The sequence below is a fragment of the Medicago truncatula genome, chromosome 2, assembly GCF_003473485.1.
Source record: "Medicago truncatula cultivar Jemalong A17 chromosome 2, MtrunA17r5.0-ANR, whole genome shotgun sequence".
NCBI lineage: Eukaryota > Viridiplantae > Streptophyta > Magnoliopsida > Fabales > Fabaceae > Medicago > Medicago truncatula.
This window is the reverse complement of record NC_053043.1, coordinates 4350399-4366313: the sequence shown is the minus strand read 5'-3', so window position 1 is coordinate 4366313 and position 15915 is coordinate 4350399. Positions and strand designations below refer to the sequence as shown.

General features: G+C 34.1%; 4 protein-coding genes across 5 annotated transcripts; 1 reads left to right on the top strand and 3 right to left on the bottom strand.

Moving 5' to 3' along the window:
- Positions 1 to 170: 170 nt before the first annotated feature.
- On the bottom strand, positions 171 to 4731 carry LOC11438842 (leucine-rich repeat receptor protein kinase HPCA1). The gene is made up of 12 exons (XM_003593629.4): positions 4513 to 4731; positions 4087 to 4207; positions 3920 to 3991; positions 3313 to 3387; positions 3119 to 3190; positions 2635 to 2799; positions 2467 to 2541; positions 1993 to 2064; positions 1715 to 1783; positions 1443 to 1523; positions 953 to 1090; positions 171 to 845 (listed from the first exon to the last, which is right to left on the bottom strand). The coding sequence occupies exons 1-12, from the start codon at positions 4598 to 4600 to the stop codon at positions 362 to 364; spliced, it is 1512 nt and encodes a 503-aa protein (XP_003593677.1). The 5' UTR covers positions 4601 to 4731; the 3' UTR covers positions 171 to 361.
- Positions 4732 to 4784: 53 nt separating this feature from the next.
- On the top strand, positions 4785 to 6214 carry LOC11443317 (uncharacterized). 2 transcript variants are annotated; one of them, XM_024776109.2, is made up of 3 exons: positions 4785 to 5222; positions 5336 to 5634; positions 6090 to 6214. In XM_024776109.2, exon 2 carries the CDS (start codon positions 5361 to 5363, stop codon positions 5604 to 5606), a length of 246 nt encoding a protein of 81 aa, XP_024631877.1. In that variant the 5' UTR covers positions 4785 to 5222; positions 5336 to 5360; the 3' UTR covers positions 5607 to 5634; positions 6090 to 6214. The 2 variants fall into 2 exon arrangements, with proteins under 2 accessions (XP_024631877.1, XP_003593676.1); XM_003593628.4 differs by lacking the exon at positions 6090 to 6214 and having other exon boundaries at positions 4786 to 5222; positions 5336 to 5841.
- On the bottom strand, positions 6011 to 7917 carry LOC11443316 (cyanidin 3-O-galactoside 2''-O-xylosyltransferase FGGT1). The gene has a single exon (XM_003593627.4). The coding sequence runs from the start codon at positions 7565 to 7567 to the stop codon at positions 6191 to 6193; it is 1377 nt and encodes a 458-aa protein (XP_003593675.1). The 5' UTR covers positions 7568 to 7917; the 3' UTR covers positions 6011 to 6190.
- A 1402-nt stretch (positions 7918 to 9319) lies between these two features.
- LOC11443315 (uncharacterized) lies at positions 9320 to 15177 on the bottom strand. The gene is made up of 8 exons (XM_003593626.4): positions 14697 to 15177; positions 13303 to 13506; positions 12662 to 13153; positions 11785 to 11895; positions 10960 to 11142; positions 10436 to 10642; positions 9745 to 9865; positions 9320 to 9645 (listed from the first exon to the last, which is right to left on the bottom strand). The coding sequence occupies exons 1-8, from the start codon at positions 15108 to 15110 to the stop codon at positions 9533 to 9535; spliced, it is 1845 nt and encodes a 614-aa protein (XP_003593674.1). The 5' UTR covers positions 15111 to 15177; the 3' UTR covers positions 9320 to 9532.
- Positions 15178 to 15915: the final 738 nt, after the last annotated feature.

Here is a 15915-nt window from a genome sequence, read left to right as displayed (position 1 = left end):
AAAGTAGTTGGAGATGTGAGGTGAATATATGATCAAAGGGCTTTTTTAACGATACTTTGGTAGAAATAATTGCAAAGGTGGAATTTTTATTACTATTTATTAATGCGAGACTAACGATCATTTTATTATTGTGAATTTGAACTATGTATCTTGAGGTTACGAAACACGAATTAACAACTCAAGTGTTTTTAACATGGACACAACACTAATTAGTTATACAAAATTGTCCCCGTTATATTATGACTTTGATCTTTAGGTTCTCCTAAATGACATAAAAATGACAGAGTCAGAGAAGAGAAAGAAGATAGCACAAACAAATAATTAAGCATTTGTAGTTCACAATGAAACACTAAAAATCACCTCAATAATAACCATAGGTAAAACCAATGAAAACGTAAGGGGAGAAAAATTCTGGAGGCTTGTAAAGTTGGTTACTAAGCACAAAAGCAGCAGTTGAAACCCCGGTTGTATTGAAACGATCGGTCTGAGATGGGAAGACATTAAGAGTCAACTGAAAATTATCGGTAGATGAAACGTTGATAGGGTTACTAAGAGAAACTGAATCCACCGGAATGTTTTGCTTCTGAAAAGCATCTATCAGAGTCTGCTCGATTTCCTTGTAGTAACTTGTGTTACTATAGTTTGAGAAACTAAAAGCTCTGGATGATAGATTTCCACTATAGGGAAATGCACATTTACAGTTTGGGCTTGCAATCTGATCGTTACTGCATGAAGGAGGTGAGCAACCATTTGATGGTGTTGAATATGGGGGAATGGTTTGTGGAACTTTGCAATAACTCTCTTCAGAAACTCCATTTTCAAGACAAATTCTGTTTTGAGCCAGTCTGCAAAATCATTAGATAACTTTCTTAGAAGAAAATCTAGTTTCCAGTCGTTTGAGTCCATGCAAATACCTGTAGAAATAAATGATATCATATATAATGAAGCTTACCTCAAGTCAAAATTCAACTTTTGGTTTCCCATCACGAGGTCGGTAATACCATTATTCTGCAAATCAATGAGTTGCAGACTACTTCGGTAGCCACTGCTGAGATTTAATGTGCCACTAAGCTTGTTGTCCTTCAGTATTCTGTTAGCACATTTCAGTAAATTCACATCATATTCATAACCATCATTTATTCATGTCTTATAAAAATTATCCGGTATTTCTTCTTGTTTAAGATTATTTAATGAGGAGGTATATAATGAGAGCTTATCTTTATGCATAAGCTGATGTTTATGAAAATAAGTTCAAAATCTGAAACCACTTAACTGCTTAAATGCTAAGATAAATTCAAATAAGCTCTAATTAAGTTTTCCAAATACTCTCTTAATAGGATTTGCATGGACTTTATTTAATAAAAATGAAGGTGTCTTAAAAAAGAGTGTTCATAGTACATTACTAGAAACAGGTCTAATGTGAGAAGGATGGAGCAACATACACTGTTGTCAGATCTGGCAGACTAGGAGAAGAAACCCATGAAGGAATAATAGAAGAATTGAAGTAATTGTCGCTCAGATCCCTGCAGATAATTTCTCATAAAAATATGCAAATTAAAATCCTTGTATAATGCATGAATTATATGCCTAGGTTTTACATATAGTTGTTGCATGAAATTAATTATTTCTTCTAGATTATATGATTGTATTTGATATCTTAAAATTTCAATGTAATAAATAGAGTATAACAGAATGTCCCTATCGTACTACTTACACGACCGTGAGACTATTCAGTCCAGTAAGATCCGGCAGAGAGCCTTCCAGTTCATTGTGAGATAAATAGCTGAAAAATCATATTCACTGCTTACTTTCAGCAAAATTGACTCTTTAGGAATACAGTTAGTGATAAATATGAAGCTTAACAAGTCATGTTTCTTGGATTTTTTTACAAGTCAGTTAGTGATGAATATTCAATCAGCCATTGAAACTCAGAGATAACTTAAATTGTATGTGTAAGAGAAATGACTTTGCCACTGGCCACAATATACTTACACCACTTCCACGGTGCTCACAAGGCTAAGGGTGCTAGGAATACCGCCTGTTAATTGATTGTGGTCGAAAAGCCTGCCAAAAATAATATATGGGAGGATTAAAGGGAAGTTTATTAAATAAGTTAATGGTAGTTCATTTATGAAACAGTCCTTATAGGTTTATAGGTGTTTAAGAAAAATTTAAATATAATGTTTTGAAAAAACTGAAATACAGAAGCTAATTTCAACTTAAACAAATAACTAATGTTTAGAAAGCTTATGGTAATAATAAGATTCTTCTAACATTTCATTTTGATAAATGCTAATGAAAAAGTTTTCAACCTGATATAAGTCACTTTATGAGTAAGCTTAGATGTTTTTAGAAAACTTGGTCTTTTTGACTTTGGTGAGATGAGAACAGGCCTCTTAACTTTACATGCCTTTATATGATTTTGCAACTTCAGAAAATAAATAGTACTAGATTTATGAAACTTACACATGTTTTAGATGCATGCTAGAGTTAAAAAGTTTTGTTGGTATTGGACCTAAGAGTTTATTGTTCCCCAAGTCACTGCAAGAAGTAGACATAATATCAGATCATTGAATGAAATGAGATGTTAGTGTAGAAATATCAAGTAGAAATTGAAAATGAGAGTAGATATACATGTGCTGGGCCTTCAGGAGCATGTCAAGACCTGGTTGTCCTTTATCATTAGAGACAGGAATAGGCCCTGCTAGCTGGTTTTTATCAAGATCTAACCAATCAAGGTTTGCTAGATTGCCAAGAGAGCGCGGAATATTTCCAGTGAGCTTGTTCGAATTCAGTGCTCTGCGTTAAAAGCAATAAGGTGATGCGTAAGTCATGATGAGGTTGTCACAAAATGGTTGTACAAATATCATTTCTCATTCATAATTAATCCACGTGTTATCTAAATGAACTTTAGAAAACGCTTGCTTAAACATGTGTTATCTTCTTAATATGAACAAGTGGCATTATATAATATGTCATATATTAGTCCAAAGATAAAGCATTGAGCTTCAAGATTAAGTAAGATGATTTCACACTTTGTGACATTGAAATAACTTGGACTGTTAATAGTTTTTGTATGTGCAATGTAGTAGCAGAATTATTAAGTTGGAATCCTTACAGAAAGGTCAGATTCTTTAATGAGCCTATTGAATCTGGAATAGGGCCTGAGAAACCACAACCACTCAATGCTCTGGAAAACAGTTACAAGGAAACATATCAAAAAGCATGCTAAATTTTAGATAGCAGTAATTCAATAAAGAAATACAGTTTGTATTAAAATTCATTTATTAGGAAATAAATTTCCTTACTTACAGGGAATTGAGGTTTTTCAAATTCCCAATTTCTCGTGGAATTATTCCTGTCATGCCCGCATTGTATGAAATATCCCTATATGAACAAAAACATGTTATTAGTTTAGCTACAACTGAATATTGCAATCACAAATAACCTAGTAGTGAAAATAAAATGTCCTACCTAAGGATGAATTCATTCAAAGAAAATGATTAAGCAACTTTCACATGTCAATAATCATTATATGACTCATGCCTAATGAGTACAAGATTCTTCTAAAGTAAATAAGAAGATATGTATTAAATCATTAATTGGATTAAAATTTTAGTCCAACTCAGATTTAAATTACGTGCACATGCAGCCAAAGTTTTAAATCATAGTAGTGGCCACGTTGTTGTCCTTAATATTCGCAGTTGAAGAAAGCTGATTGAGCCTCAATCGTGGTCGCAGAGACATCAAAAACTTTGATGTCGCAGGCATTTTTTTAAAACCTTGTATAAACCCTTAATCATTTTTAGAGTGAAGGTCGCAATAGAAGTTGAGAAACATTTACACATCATATTAGGGTTAGAAGAACTTCAACCTAATAATGGACACATTAATTCAAATGAGAAAGTAGAAAATGTACAGTGTTTCAAGCTCAGATAAGGACTGGATTGCTGAAGAGAGCTGACCCTCCAATTTCAAGCTAGGTAGTTTCCTGAAAGAAAAAAAATAGCATTATTTTCAGATTCAATATGTAATCCTTGGATTGGCGCAACAAACTTGAATGGAACAAAGAAACAAAGATCTAACAATTCAGTTATTCTTGAATTGGAGCAACGAATTCCATCCCAATCACTTCCACAAGGATCAGAGCCCACCCAATTTAATGGTTTGTTTTTCCAGGATTGTATGAGAGACGACAGAGCAGTAACTGCAGCAAGTACAATATCTATTAGGAAACTTAACTCATAACTTCTCAGCATTCAATTGATGATAATCTACTCATAACAATATTACTCATAACTTCTCAGTATTCAAATTCATATAATGACATAAATAGGTCAACTGTCAAATTTTTATTAGCAAACAAAATTCTATTTTTTGAATTTTAATGGTAGAAAATATATCTTTAATCCACAAACACTTTTCAAACTTATATATGTAACGGTTGTATAATTCAAACTATAGATTAGCACAAGTTTGTTAGAGATTAGTTACTCAAACATAGTAACTTACAATCTCCGCTGTCTGTCTGTGATGCAACAAACAGAACTTGGAAAACAAGTAGCAGCAGAAGAGGAAACACTTTATGTTGTTGTTCCATTACTCAAAACACTTTTTCTGATATTGAATTGAATCAAAAATTAAAACTATTTAAAGATGTGTATACGAAGGAGGATGATCAAATAATCAAAGAGAAAGCATAGTGTCATGCACTGATTATAAAAGTTTCTTGTACTCTTTGTACCAAACACACAGACAAAATAAAAATGAAGAATTGGACAATTGAATACCTAGTTTGCCGTCCCAATTAGACAGGCTTTTGTATTGGAGCAACCGAAATGGATATATCAAGTTTGTAAGACAAGAAACAAAAGATAAGAACTTTTTCAAAGGTCAAATATCTTTCTCTGTGTCTGTCTGTGAGCATAGTTCAGTTGTCAGTGTTAGCGGCCAACACTCAGTGGGATTTAGTCCCACATCGGATAGATAGAATTCTTGAGGAGAGTTAATAAAGAGGAGGCAGACCTCACCATACAAACCGGTTTTATAACGATGGGTTAGGCCTTGATATTCATTATTACTTGGTACCCAAACCTATCAGGTCTATCGTCTATCGTTGGGCAGCTTTCTACATCTTCCACGCTAGAACAAATAACTTCTAACTAATACTAATGTAGTAACTAACATGTGACTTGTGAATCCCTACATTGCTATCTTTAAGTGTAAGTTTACTAATCTTTTTTCTGTTAATCCTAAATTTGGGGTTTTTAATTTTGATTTCAATTTCAATTTTTTTAGCTTTGCATACCAACTGTTTGATAAAATGTGTATGTAGTAATGGGGTTTAAAATTGGTCGGAAATGAAGAAAGGAGTGCACCCACAGAAGCAATGGATATCATATGTTACTCAATCGGGTCGGTTGTTGCATGTCATGATGACAAAGATTCACCCCGTTGGTAAAGTCTATCACTTTCGAGCTAAGCGTCAAATGGCTGAGAGTTTGGGACAGATTGCCAAGTTCAAACGTCGTTTCGGGTTAGAAAATCAAGAGACCAGTTCCAGCGCCAATGCCGGTACAAGTGCAAATGCCATTGAGAAAAAATGATTTTTCCTACCTCAAATGGAGGTATTTGGTATGTCTAGTTAAACTGCATATATGTATTCTGTTTCGATTCATAGTAACTGATATGTCTAGCAGTTTAATTTTTGTGATTATTCTTAGTACTATTTGAAGTTGGGATTCTAGTTAACACTTTTTGACATTACTGTCAAATAAAGTCTGATGTTATGAACCTGTTATACTGATATTTATGTTAAAGGAGCAAATAACTGCTTTTGAATTTTGATTGAATAACCGCGTCTAGTTATTATTTGGTTCTATGTTGCATTCATTTTTTGGTCTCTTAATGTTCTTCAAGATTGTGAATTGTGATTATGCTACAACTCTTCTTTCAACCTTTGTTTTTGTTTATTTTACGTGGAAACACTATTTGTCCTACAATAGAGATATGAAATGAAATTTTACATGTCAATTATAGTTCTGGATAGAATATCCAACAACATAATTTAGTTTTTCTATACTGCGCAGAAACATTCAGCTTATACACCAAACCAAAGAAGTAAAATGTCACATTCATTTATGTCATTACATCAATATGTGTTCTCTCTTTACACTTGGTACTTTCTGAATCAAGACTTGAGCAAACTGTCCAGCTTCTGAACCAAATCATCCACATAGGAATTTTCCAGACCCTGACTGAGCAAGAACTTCCCCCATTTAGCATGATTAGTTCTCACCATATGACCCAGTTCACCCTCACTGTCCATTACGGTTTTTACTGCCTTGCACACAGCTTCCTTGGTAAATAGTCCATCATCTTCACTTTTCTCGACCTCTACTCCTACTTTCAAATCTCCACTCATTATTCTTGCGTTAATAAATTGATCTCCTGCGTGGGGCAGGAGTACCAGTTGACAATCAGTTACCATGGCCTCTGTTAATGACCCAGATCCACAATGAGTCACAAAACAACCCACAGATTGGTGGCTTAGGATCAATTGCTGCTGAACCCAATCCCCTACAACTATCGCTCTTCCCTTTGTTCTCTCAATAAATCCTTCAGGCAGAGCTAATTTCATTGTTTTAGCTCCTATGGGTGGTTTGAGGGCAGCTAGAAAAGGCATTCCTGTAAGTTCAAAACCCAATAATAGTTCCTTAAATTGATTACTCTTCAAAATGCATTCACTTCCAAAGGCACAAAAAATCACTGTTTTGGATTTGAAACCTCCTAGCCAAGTCACCCATTTTTCTTCTAAAGTAGTTGTTGGTGGGTCTGGCAAAACTGGTCCTGCCAAAATGACTTGCTTTCTCATTGTCTTTTCAAGATAGTCACAATAAGGGCCTTCCATTTCTCGGCAAGTTTTGAAAACAATAGCATCACAACTGGTGAAAGAGATCAACTGACGCTTCGTAAATGAAATGTCTTTGCCGTAACCCTTTACAGTGGCAGTGGCTAACCCTCTTGCTTCATGAGGTTGTAGCTTGATAGCTGATGGTGGAAAACTTGGTGGAGGGTCAATCAGATCCTCTTCTGTCAATGACTTTTCATGGAGTTTTCTTTCGGGGCTTATCAGATACCCCACAGTGGCAGGGCTAATTGTGCAGTAATGTAAAGCCTTAATGCCTAAACGGCATGCTAGTGCAGGTAACCAATATGTGAAATCAAAGAAGACCATATGGGGTCTAAGCTCTCTAAGAGTATCTTCTATGATAGGCTCGGTGAGGTCCATTGCAGTCATGAGAAGGGAATGCAATGAGAAAGGAATGTCTGCAGTTGTTTCAGATCCAAGAGGGAGGCCATCAACATGTGGTATGGTGATTGGAACGAAGGAGATGAGATCCGGGTGGAGATTGAAATGTTCCAATTTGGATATAGTATTTCTGGGCATAAGAAATGAAATCTTGTGGCCCCTCTCAGCAAGTTTATTGGATATATGAAGGTATGAGGTAAGATGGCCTAATGCAAACCATGGATACATTGCAACATGAAAGATATTGGCAACCATGGTTGATAGAAAGGAATCAAGGCTATGCAAACAGTCTGAGACCACAAGAATGTGATACACTTGCTAAGTTAAAAGCTCAAATGGTATGGATTGCATGAATAACTCTGAAAAATGAAGCAGAGAAACTATGAGATGGAAATATGAATGACTTTATCATTTTAAACAAAGCAAACGTTTTTTGAAGGTCCTGAAATTTAGGGGTTCTCTTTGGCCCTGGGACATCCACTTTTCTAGAAAGTGGTTCCGTCATAATCTTTCTCATATCAATGCTCAACTATAGAAAATTGACAATCAAGATTTCACACTAATAACAAAAGGATAATAAGAAAATAAGTAATCTGGTCAACTAATATCCATGCTCAACTATGGAATTGTTGGTAGCACTTATCTTGCTTTTTTGTGCCCTCATATCTTTCATTTTGTCAAGGAAAATAATATTTTATTAAAGAGAATCAACACATAATAATAAAAATAAAAAAACAGAGAATATATTGCCATTAAATCAGATCAGTATGTGTATATACACATTCTTTTGGTGTTAATATTATCCAACAAACGCAAGGATGGTTGTAGTTTGGTTCTAGAGTATCTAAACGAGAAAAAAAAAAATATTGGAGCTGTAAGGTATACTGTATACACCATTGAAGGGTATATGAGAATTTGAACCTAATTGTTTTACTCTTAAACAAAGTAATTTGTTTTTGGAACAACAAATTAAACAAAAATTTAGTCAAATAGTCTGGTGGTTAAATTCACACGCTTTAAGTGTGTAAATAGTTTACGTAATCAGCTCCTTTTAAAGGATAGAAAAAAAAACTTTAGTCATTTTTGTTCTTTTTCATATATACTTTTGTGTTATTCCTCCCAAAAATTGTTTCACTCAAAAATTAAACTCGAGTTCTTTCAAACGATTCATTTTTTACGGAGCTTATTACCACTTGAAGACAATCATTTAGTTATGTTCATATTTCATACAGTAGTCATATATGACAAGAAATTAATTAGAGATATTATGCACAGTAGCTTCTAAAATAAAAGGTATTTTTTAACCTTACGCAAACTAAATAAAATTAGCAAATAAAAAAAACTAAATAAAGAGAAGTGTTTTTAATTGCAAAAGAATAAACTTTTAATGAAATAGTTCAAAACAAAAGGAATCGTTTTCCACGATAAGTGACTACGTTAACCTTTATTTAGGATATTTTTCTTGAGACCACACAAATATTTTTGTTTTGAACTTTAATCTATACAAATATATGCCGCTCTTGAAAGTTATTGAATTTAATCTACAATCCATTATACAAACATGGTATTTGGAGAGTTGAAAAAAAAATTGTATTCTATTTAAAAGTGGTATTGAGAAAGGTTTTTTTTTTTTTGTTTTGAAGGAAGTGGTATTGAGAAAGTTTTTTTAGATTAATCTTTAATCTAAAAAAAATATTGTATTATATTTTTAGAGTCACTCATCTGGTAAATAGCCTACCACTGGTAAAAAGAAAATATATGTTTTGCTGCCGATTCAAATATTAATCATGTAGCAGTTCTAAGGAGTCTAAACTGTAGAGATATCTTGGGGCACCTATTAGGAGGTCAAAGATCTTAATTAAGATTGGTCAAAAAAAACTATCCATCATTATTTTTAAAAAAAAATTCTCTCTACTATTTTGCTTATATACACATTTTGCCTTTTTTTCTTCCTTCTTACTACTAATTCAGGACAGATATTTGGCTTTTCGGAAATAAAAAGACGACTGAATAATTTACAATTTATATTGAAAGCCAATATGGTGGAAGGGGTTTTCAATTTTACACAAGCTATACCAAAGCCCAAAAGATTACCTCCCATCAAAAACTAAAAGATTTAGGACACCTGTTTAAAAAACTGATAAACTCAAGGCATAACTTCTGGTGCCTGAAAAAATTTATCCTTAAATCTACAATTTCACGATTAATTGTTCAAAAGGATCACTGATATGGCCTAGCTAATGCAAAATAGGCATCTGGTTTAACTGACACGAGCAATTCTACAACAGTAACTTCTTTTGGAAGGTGAATCCTGAGACCTGGCTCAACGATACCTGCTTGATAAATAAATCCAAGAAAAGAAGAGTTAACAGCTTCAATAGCAATTTATGCTCAAACATTAAGCACGAAAATCGAAAACAACTAGAAGCTACCTGGGGAAAGCTTTTTCCCTCCATACAGCTCCTTTGCCAGAGGATTATCAGCCCACTGATTAACCGCCACTCGACTCAAGGGTTGAAAACCAACTATCTTCCCCTCACTAGAGAAAACTACCTGAATTCAAGCAAACATGTTAGGAACCCGAATTATGAGAACAAAAAATTAGTATTTATTGATTTTCGAAGAAGAAATATTACAAGATAAAACCCTGTAATCCCAAAGCAAATGTTCCTCGGAGAAGACATGAAACTCTCTCCCCCCAACCAAAGAAGTTACCAAGTACAAGAATACTCAAATACCCTTCCCACTCTTTTTCTCCCTCTTATAACTAAATTGATCACACCATTTGCTCACTCTCACTCCCTGCCACGTTATATTATTCCCTCCCCTTTGTTATATTTTGATAACACCACTGTCCACCTAATAGACTTGCATAACTAATTAACCAATTGACTTTTTGGGCCTATATTAATTCTCATTTGAGGTCCTAACACAACATAACATAAGTTGAATAACAAAAAGCAAACAAGACACACAAGACAATTTTTCCGCCATGTACGGGAGACTCCAATAGCTAATGAAATTAAAATCCTAATGATTAGTCATGCTTTAACTTTGCAATAAAAAAACATGGAGACCAAAGATGCAGTGTGTTGGTTACAAAATTTTGACAATACGGAGTACCTGGTAACTAGCAATATCTTGCATGGACACTTTTGCATCTGCATCTATATCCTCTGAAGAAGTAGAAAGTGTATCAACACCTTCACCTCTCAAGTAAACAGGTAATTCTCCAATCCAGGCACCGATACCATCTTCTACCTTAATTTCATCTGACCAGCCATAAGCATTCTTCAGCTTAGCAACAGCTGACACACAAAACTCTTCCACCTATCCATGAAATAGAAGGCACCATGAAGTATGAACAGTTAAACAAACAGTACAATGTATGCCACAAGGAATCTGGGAACAAAGCCCTACTAATCATGACGTATAACTTTTGAACAGACCATATGGAAATTCCAAAAGAAAGAAACAATGAATAAAAGAAAAAACCGCATCTAAGGAGCTAGTTTAATAATGAACGTTATATTTACCCATACTGAAACAGCATGCGAATTTTGCACAAATAAATTAATATAATTAATGAATTTTGCACAAATAAATTAATATAATTAATAAAATGAAAAAGGATAAACACCACACACCTTTGTTGTATCCAAAAAGTCATGCATAACGTTGACTTCAGATGTTAGCAGAGACCTATGTTCTACAGTGTGTTTCCTTTCCTTGCTTAAACGAGGCAAACAAAACTGTCCCAGAGCACTGATTGCTACAAGAAACATGCCACTTGCAAGGGAGACTGACAATATTTTTGATAATGAACTCCCCTACAAACAAATATGTCAATAAGCTAAATGCCAAGATACACTACCCCATATTACAAAAACCCAACTCATAGGCCAAAAAAAACATGGAATATTTTAATGATAACTGTTCATGATTCCTTGTTTGTATGAGAACAAATTTACGGAAAACTATAGTTTCCCTCAGCAACAGCAGCTATATGAATTTCTACACTGTTCTCTTGTAAAAATTGATATTTAGTTTTTGCCTCTTTTTCGAGGCACAAAAGAAGTTTTGTAGAAAATTTGACCAAAACAAACAATAAACATAAAATGGAAAATAATTTAAGTTGCCTTTGAGTCTCCTGTTGACATTTGAAAGACTCTACATATGTTTTTACACCATGATCTTGAACAATAAAGAGATCACTAGACTAAAACACTAATTTTTGACACCCATAGACAGCTTGGCCCATAGTTTGATCTTCCTCCCACACTTGAGAGAGTTGAAATTTGAAACACTTAAATAAAAACAAAGGACGCTTTGTTACTATTTTTATCAGACTGGAAAATTTGACAGCCACACCACACGATAACTCCCTTGGATTATATCATACCACGTAAAATCAAGTCTTTTGAATTCTAAATTTAGTGAGATTTGAGAACAAACAACAGAGAATTGATTACCTTTCTATTGGACACGTTGGCATACTTGGCTGCCACTCCATAGGATAATTCCTTATCAGGTAGCGAATAGGGATCCACATAGTACATATCTAACGTTTCTGCCAAACCAACCTGCAATTTCATTAAACTTATAATACACTGTATTTATATTGTATGGTATGCATTGTATTGATAGCATAATTAAGACATAACTTTTTGGTGACCCTGATTACTATGCAGTACACCCTTCTATACCATAGAGTGTAGGCAATAAGCAAAATCTAATAAACAGTGCAATAACAAAGTATTGAAACAAAGTCACCATAATCAAACTTAACCAAACAAAACATAGAAGTTAGCACTAAGGTAGTGTGTTTGGAAAGCAGACCAAATGGAACAGAATAACCTCTCACGTTAAGTTCTCTTTGAGGTGAAACCAAAATGTACCATTTTTCTCTACTTTAAATCCTATATATTCTACATTTAATATTCATCAAACATACAACAAAGTTACAAGACATGCTTTTCATTTTTGCTCCTTTGACTAGTAAATAAATAATAAATTATTTAACACAGGTTCTTGTCTTCTTGATGCGTCTCCCCTTCATTATTTTTGTTCGCATATGTATATACCCTTACTTCGAAGGAACTATCATTTGGCAAACTAGCAACTTGAAGTGAGAAAGAGGGGAGGCCACGAACAACTCATAAACATGAATATTTGACCAAAGCTAAAGGTCTAATTATATTCTTTTCCTTCTATTTTTTAATAAAACTATGGACAAAAGATGAAGTCCACTACTTGGCTTACTTAAATAGTTGAGCCACAACTACTAATAAAAAAAAAAAATTATCACTAAAAATATAAAGGTCAACACAAAAGGAAGAGATAAAGTACCATTTGAGAGTGGGTCAAAAGAACTTCCCACCTATTCTCCGAAGACTTCTTCCAGCCCTGAAACTTTGAATCTCCCATTATCTTGGGGTCAATCTCTAACCGATATGCAGGTACATACTCACTTGTCCAAGCACTGAAATCAGAACCACCAATTTTCTCTAATTTTTCATAAGATGAAGGCTTCCACCAGAATCGCTCTGATTTTATTTTTACAGGCTTGAATCCATCCTTCATTAAGTGATATTTATCCAATAGACTTCTTGCATTTTCAACTATCTCATCTTCAAATAATTTGTGCAAGATGACCGCAGAATCTTTTGATTGTATCCTTTCATGCTTTTGAAACCACTGAAAGAAACCACTTCTACTACCATCCTGTGATTTATCAAGAAATTGTCTTTGAGTGCTTTGGAGAGAAGAGATGCAAACAACTTCTGCAAGCATGGAGATAAGATATTCATCGGATGAGCTGAGAGTGAAAGATGCAGGAACCTGCTCATATGAAATGCATAAAAAGAACCGAACGTATCAGTGTCAGGGACACCTGCAGGACAGAAATTATGATATGACATTACGATTTACAAAAGCAATGGAGATATAAAAAATTTATAGGATAATCAAAGAAACAGAAGGTACCAAACCTCTCTCGGGTTTTCAAGATCATCCATTTTTCGTTCTTCTCCTGGTTGAAAGACAGTGAGGTCAAAGTTCCAAACCTGCTCCAAAACCACTTGCCTAAAGGTCATAGTCAGTACATTCCTAGAAGTAGTGTTTGAAAATATATCTTCTGAGAAAGACTTTCTGAGCTTAGCAGCCTTTTCTTTAACTTTCCTAGCAGGTAAGAACTGCCAAAACAACAACATTTGAAATTCAATCCTCAAATTGGCATTGCTAGAAGTTTACACTCTCTACCAAAGACAACACATTAATTTACTCAAAATGTTTCAAAAACGGTGTGCCAAACATATCCCACAATTATGAATGAGAATAGGCCAATTCCTGGCTGACCTATTTAAGTAAATATAAATATATATTTTTTATTGATATTATTCTAGATTTTGTACAATGTGTTAAATTATATACTTTCTAACCTTTTTAAACAACTTAAGCATACTGTCATACATAAACTTTTGACATATTTAAAAACTTTATTATAATGTAGTATTAACATAGGATTATCATATAAGATCAGAATCTCTAAAAGGTAAAAAGTAAGACCTCGGAAAATATTCATATCATACAAATAAATCAGAATTGGACCTTATAGAAGTCAGCCCGTCCTATCTATTTCTCCCCATATGTCATGTTACCTAGTAGTAGTGGTTTTAATTTTATTTTCTAGTTTATTACAAATAGAAGTTAACCTGTTAGTCAATTTAAGGATATGTCAAATGATTTATGTATAGACTTCAATACGAAATACTGAAATAGGTCTTTAGGCATGTTGACAGACCATATCAGACATTCAAGAAGGCCGTGTTGGCCTAAAAAAACTTATGACAGGTAATAGGTCAGACTTAAACCTTGAACTTTTTTAAAATGTTAGACCTATTTATGTAAAGTCTAACACCGTTGATTCTATTTCCACCCCTACTCACAACCAAAGCCTACAATCATGATATGATAAAATTAACACTATGAAGACACTTCTCGGATTGGACGCGTCCGGTGTCGGTGTCAACACCGACACATAATTACATTGAATTATGTGATTTTCCCAAATTATTATCAGTGTCGGCATGTAAGTATCTGTGCCGTGTCCGGTGTCCGTGTTTTTTTTTGTGCTTCATAGAATTAAAATATCTAAATGTGTGATGGAACAACAACACATATCTGCACCTCAAATATATTTCCATACTTACTTGTTTTTTTTTTTTTTCCGTCATAGTTCAAGATTCAAGATATAATACAAAGTAACATAACCTACAGGTACATTTTAAAATGCAAGCCAAAAGAATCAAACATCATTGAAATAGCCCCAAAATCGTAGAGATTCATTTTCAATTAAACAATTTCATAGGAACAAAGAAGTTACCAATCGAGTAGAAACGGTGCCATGGTCACTAGAAGAAGCAGGAAAAACGGTTTCAACAACCATAGCATCCATCCCAGCCTGAACATGTTCATCAGCAACTTCACCACCATCAGCGGCCGCAGCCGTAACCGCCTGACGGAAATCAACAGCTCCGACGAGAGTGAGTTGAGACAAATCATTCTCGAATGTTCTTACACACGGGAGTTGCTTTTGGTCTGAGGAATCGGAAATTGCTTGCAGAAATTGTTGCTCGGTGACTGGAATTGTCTTTGGTGGTGAACAGGAGAGGATGAAGATGGAGGGGGTGGTGTTGGGGAGGTGGAGGGGTGGGGAGAAGAGAAAGGGTTTGGTGGTGTGGCGGTGGGAGAGGAATGGGGTGAAGAGTGTGGTGGTTGTTGATGTTACGGAAGCCATTGCCGGAGAGAGAGATTGTGTTCTTCGTTAACCCCTTTTATTTCGTTAACCCCTTTTATAACACTGAGAGAAATACTTTTAACTAACGTGTTGTGTTCCGACGATCAACATGTTTTAATATTATTTGTATATTGATATTTTTTGTTTTCTAATATCATATGTTGTTGATTTTCTAAGCAAAAGTTCAAACGAATATGAATACCAATGTGTCTTTCAAGTTTATTGTGTTTAAGATGAATAGTTTTAGAGTTTTTCTAATTACACCCTCTTTAATCCTGGTTGCATCCTAAAATGACAAAATTACCCTTTCATAAAATTTAATTTTCAAAAAGACACTTCCTTTTTTCTTGGTTACACCCTAAAATCCCTCTTCAGTTTAAGTAGGTCATGTAAACTTAGTTTCAGTAGGTGATGTAAACTGAGTTTAAGTGTACATACTTAAACTTAGTTTAAGTAGGTCATGTAAACCGAATTTAAGTGTACATTTAAAAGTTCAACATTGTTCAATGATTCTACGTAATCTCAGTTTAAGCATGTACATGTAAACTTAGTTTAAGTAGGTCATGTAAACTAAGTTTGAGTGTACATACTTAAACTTAGTTTAAGTAGGTCATGTAAACTTAGTTTGAGTAGCTCATGTAAACTGAGTTTAAGTATACATACTTAAACTCAGTTTAAGTAGGTCATGTAAACTGAGTTTAAGTGTACATCTAAAAGTTCAACATTGTTCAATGATTCTACGTAATCTCAGTTAAGTATGTACATGTAAACTTAGTTTAAGTAGGTCATGTAAACTAAGTTTAAG

Coding starts and splice junctions, on each gene's coding strand:
- LOC11438842 (XM_003593629.4), bottom strand. CDS start 4,600: ATGGAACAACAACATAAAGTGTTTCCTCTTCTGCTGCTACTTGTTTTC. Junction 2,542..2,634: donor CTCCTGAAGGCCCAGCACAT/GTATATCTACTC, acceptor TACTTCTTGCAG/TGACTTGGGGAACAATAAAC. Junction 1,784..1,992: donor GTGAGCACCGTGGAAGTGGT/GTAAGTATATTG, acceptor ATGATTTTTCAG/CTATTTATCTCACAATGAAC.
- LOC11443317 (XM_024776109.2), top strand. CDS start 5,361: ATGAAGAAAGGAGTGCACCCACAGAAGCAATGGATATCATATGTTACT.
- LOC11443316 (XM_003593627.4), bottom strand. CDS start 7,567: ATGGTTGCCAATATCTTTCATGTTGCAATGTATCCATGGTTTGCATTA.
- LOC11443315 (XM_003593626.4), bottom strand. CDS start 15,110: ATGGCTTCCGTAACATCAACAACCACCACACTCTTCACCCCATTCCTC. Junction 13,154..13,302: donor ATCTTGAAAACCCGAGAGAG/GTTTGGTACCTT, acceptor TCATATGAGCAG/GTTCCTGCATCTTTCACTCT. Junction 9,646..9,744: donor AGGGAAAAAGCTTTCCCCAG/GTAGCTTCTAGT, acceptor TTTATCAAGCAG/GTATCGTTGAGCCAGGTCTC.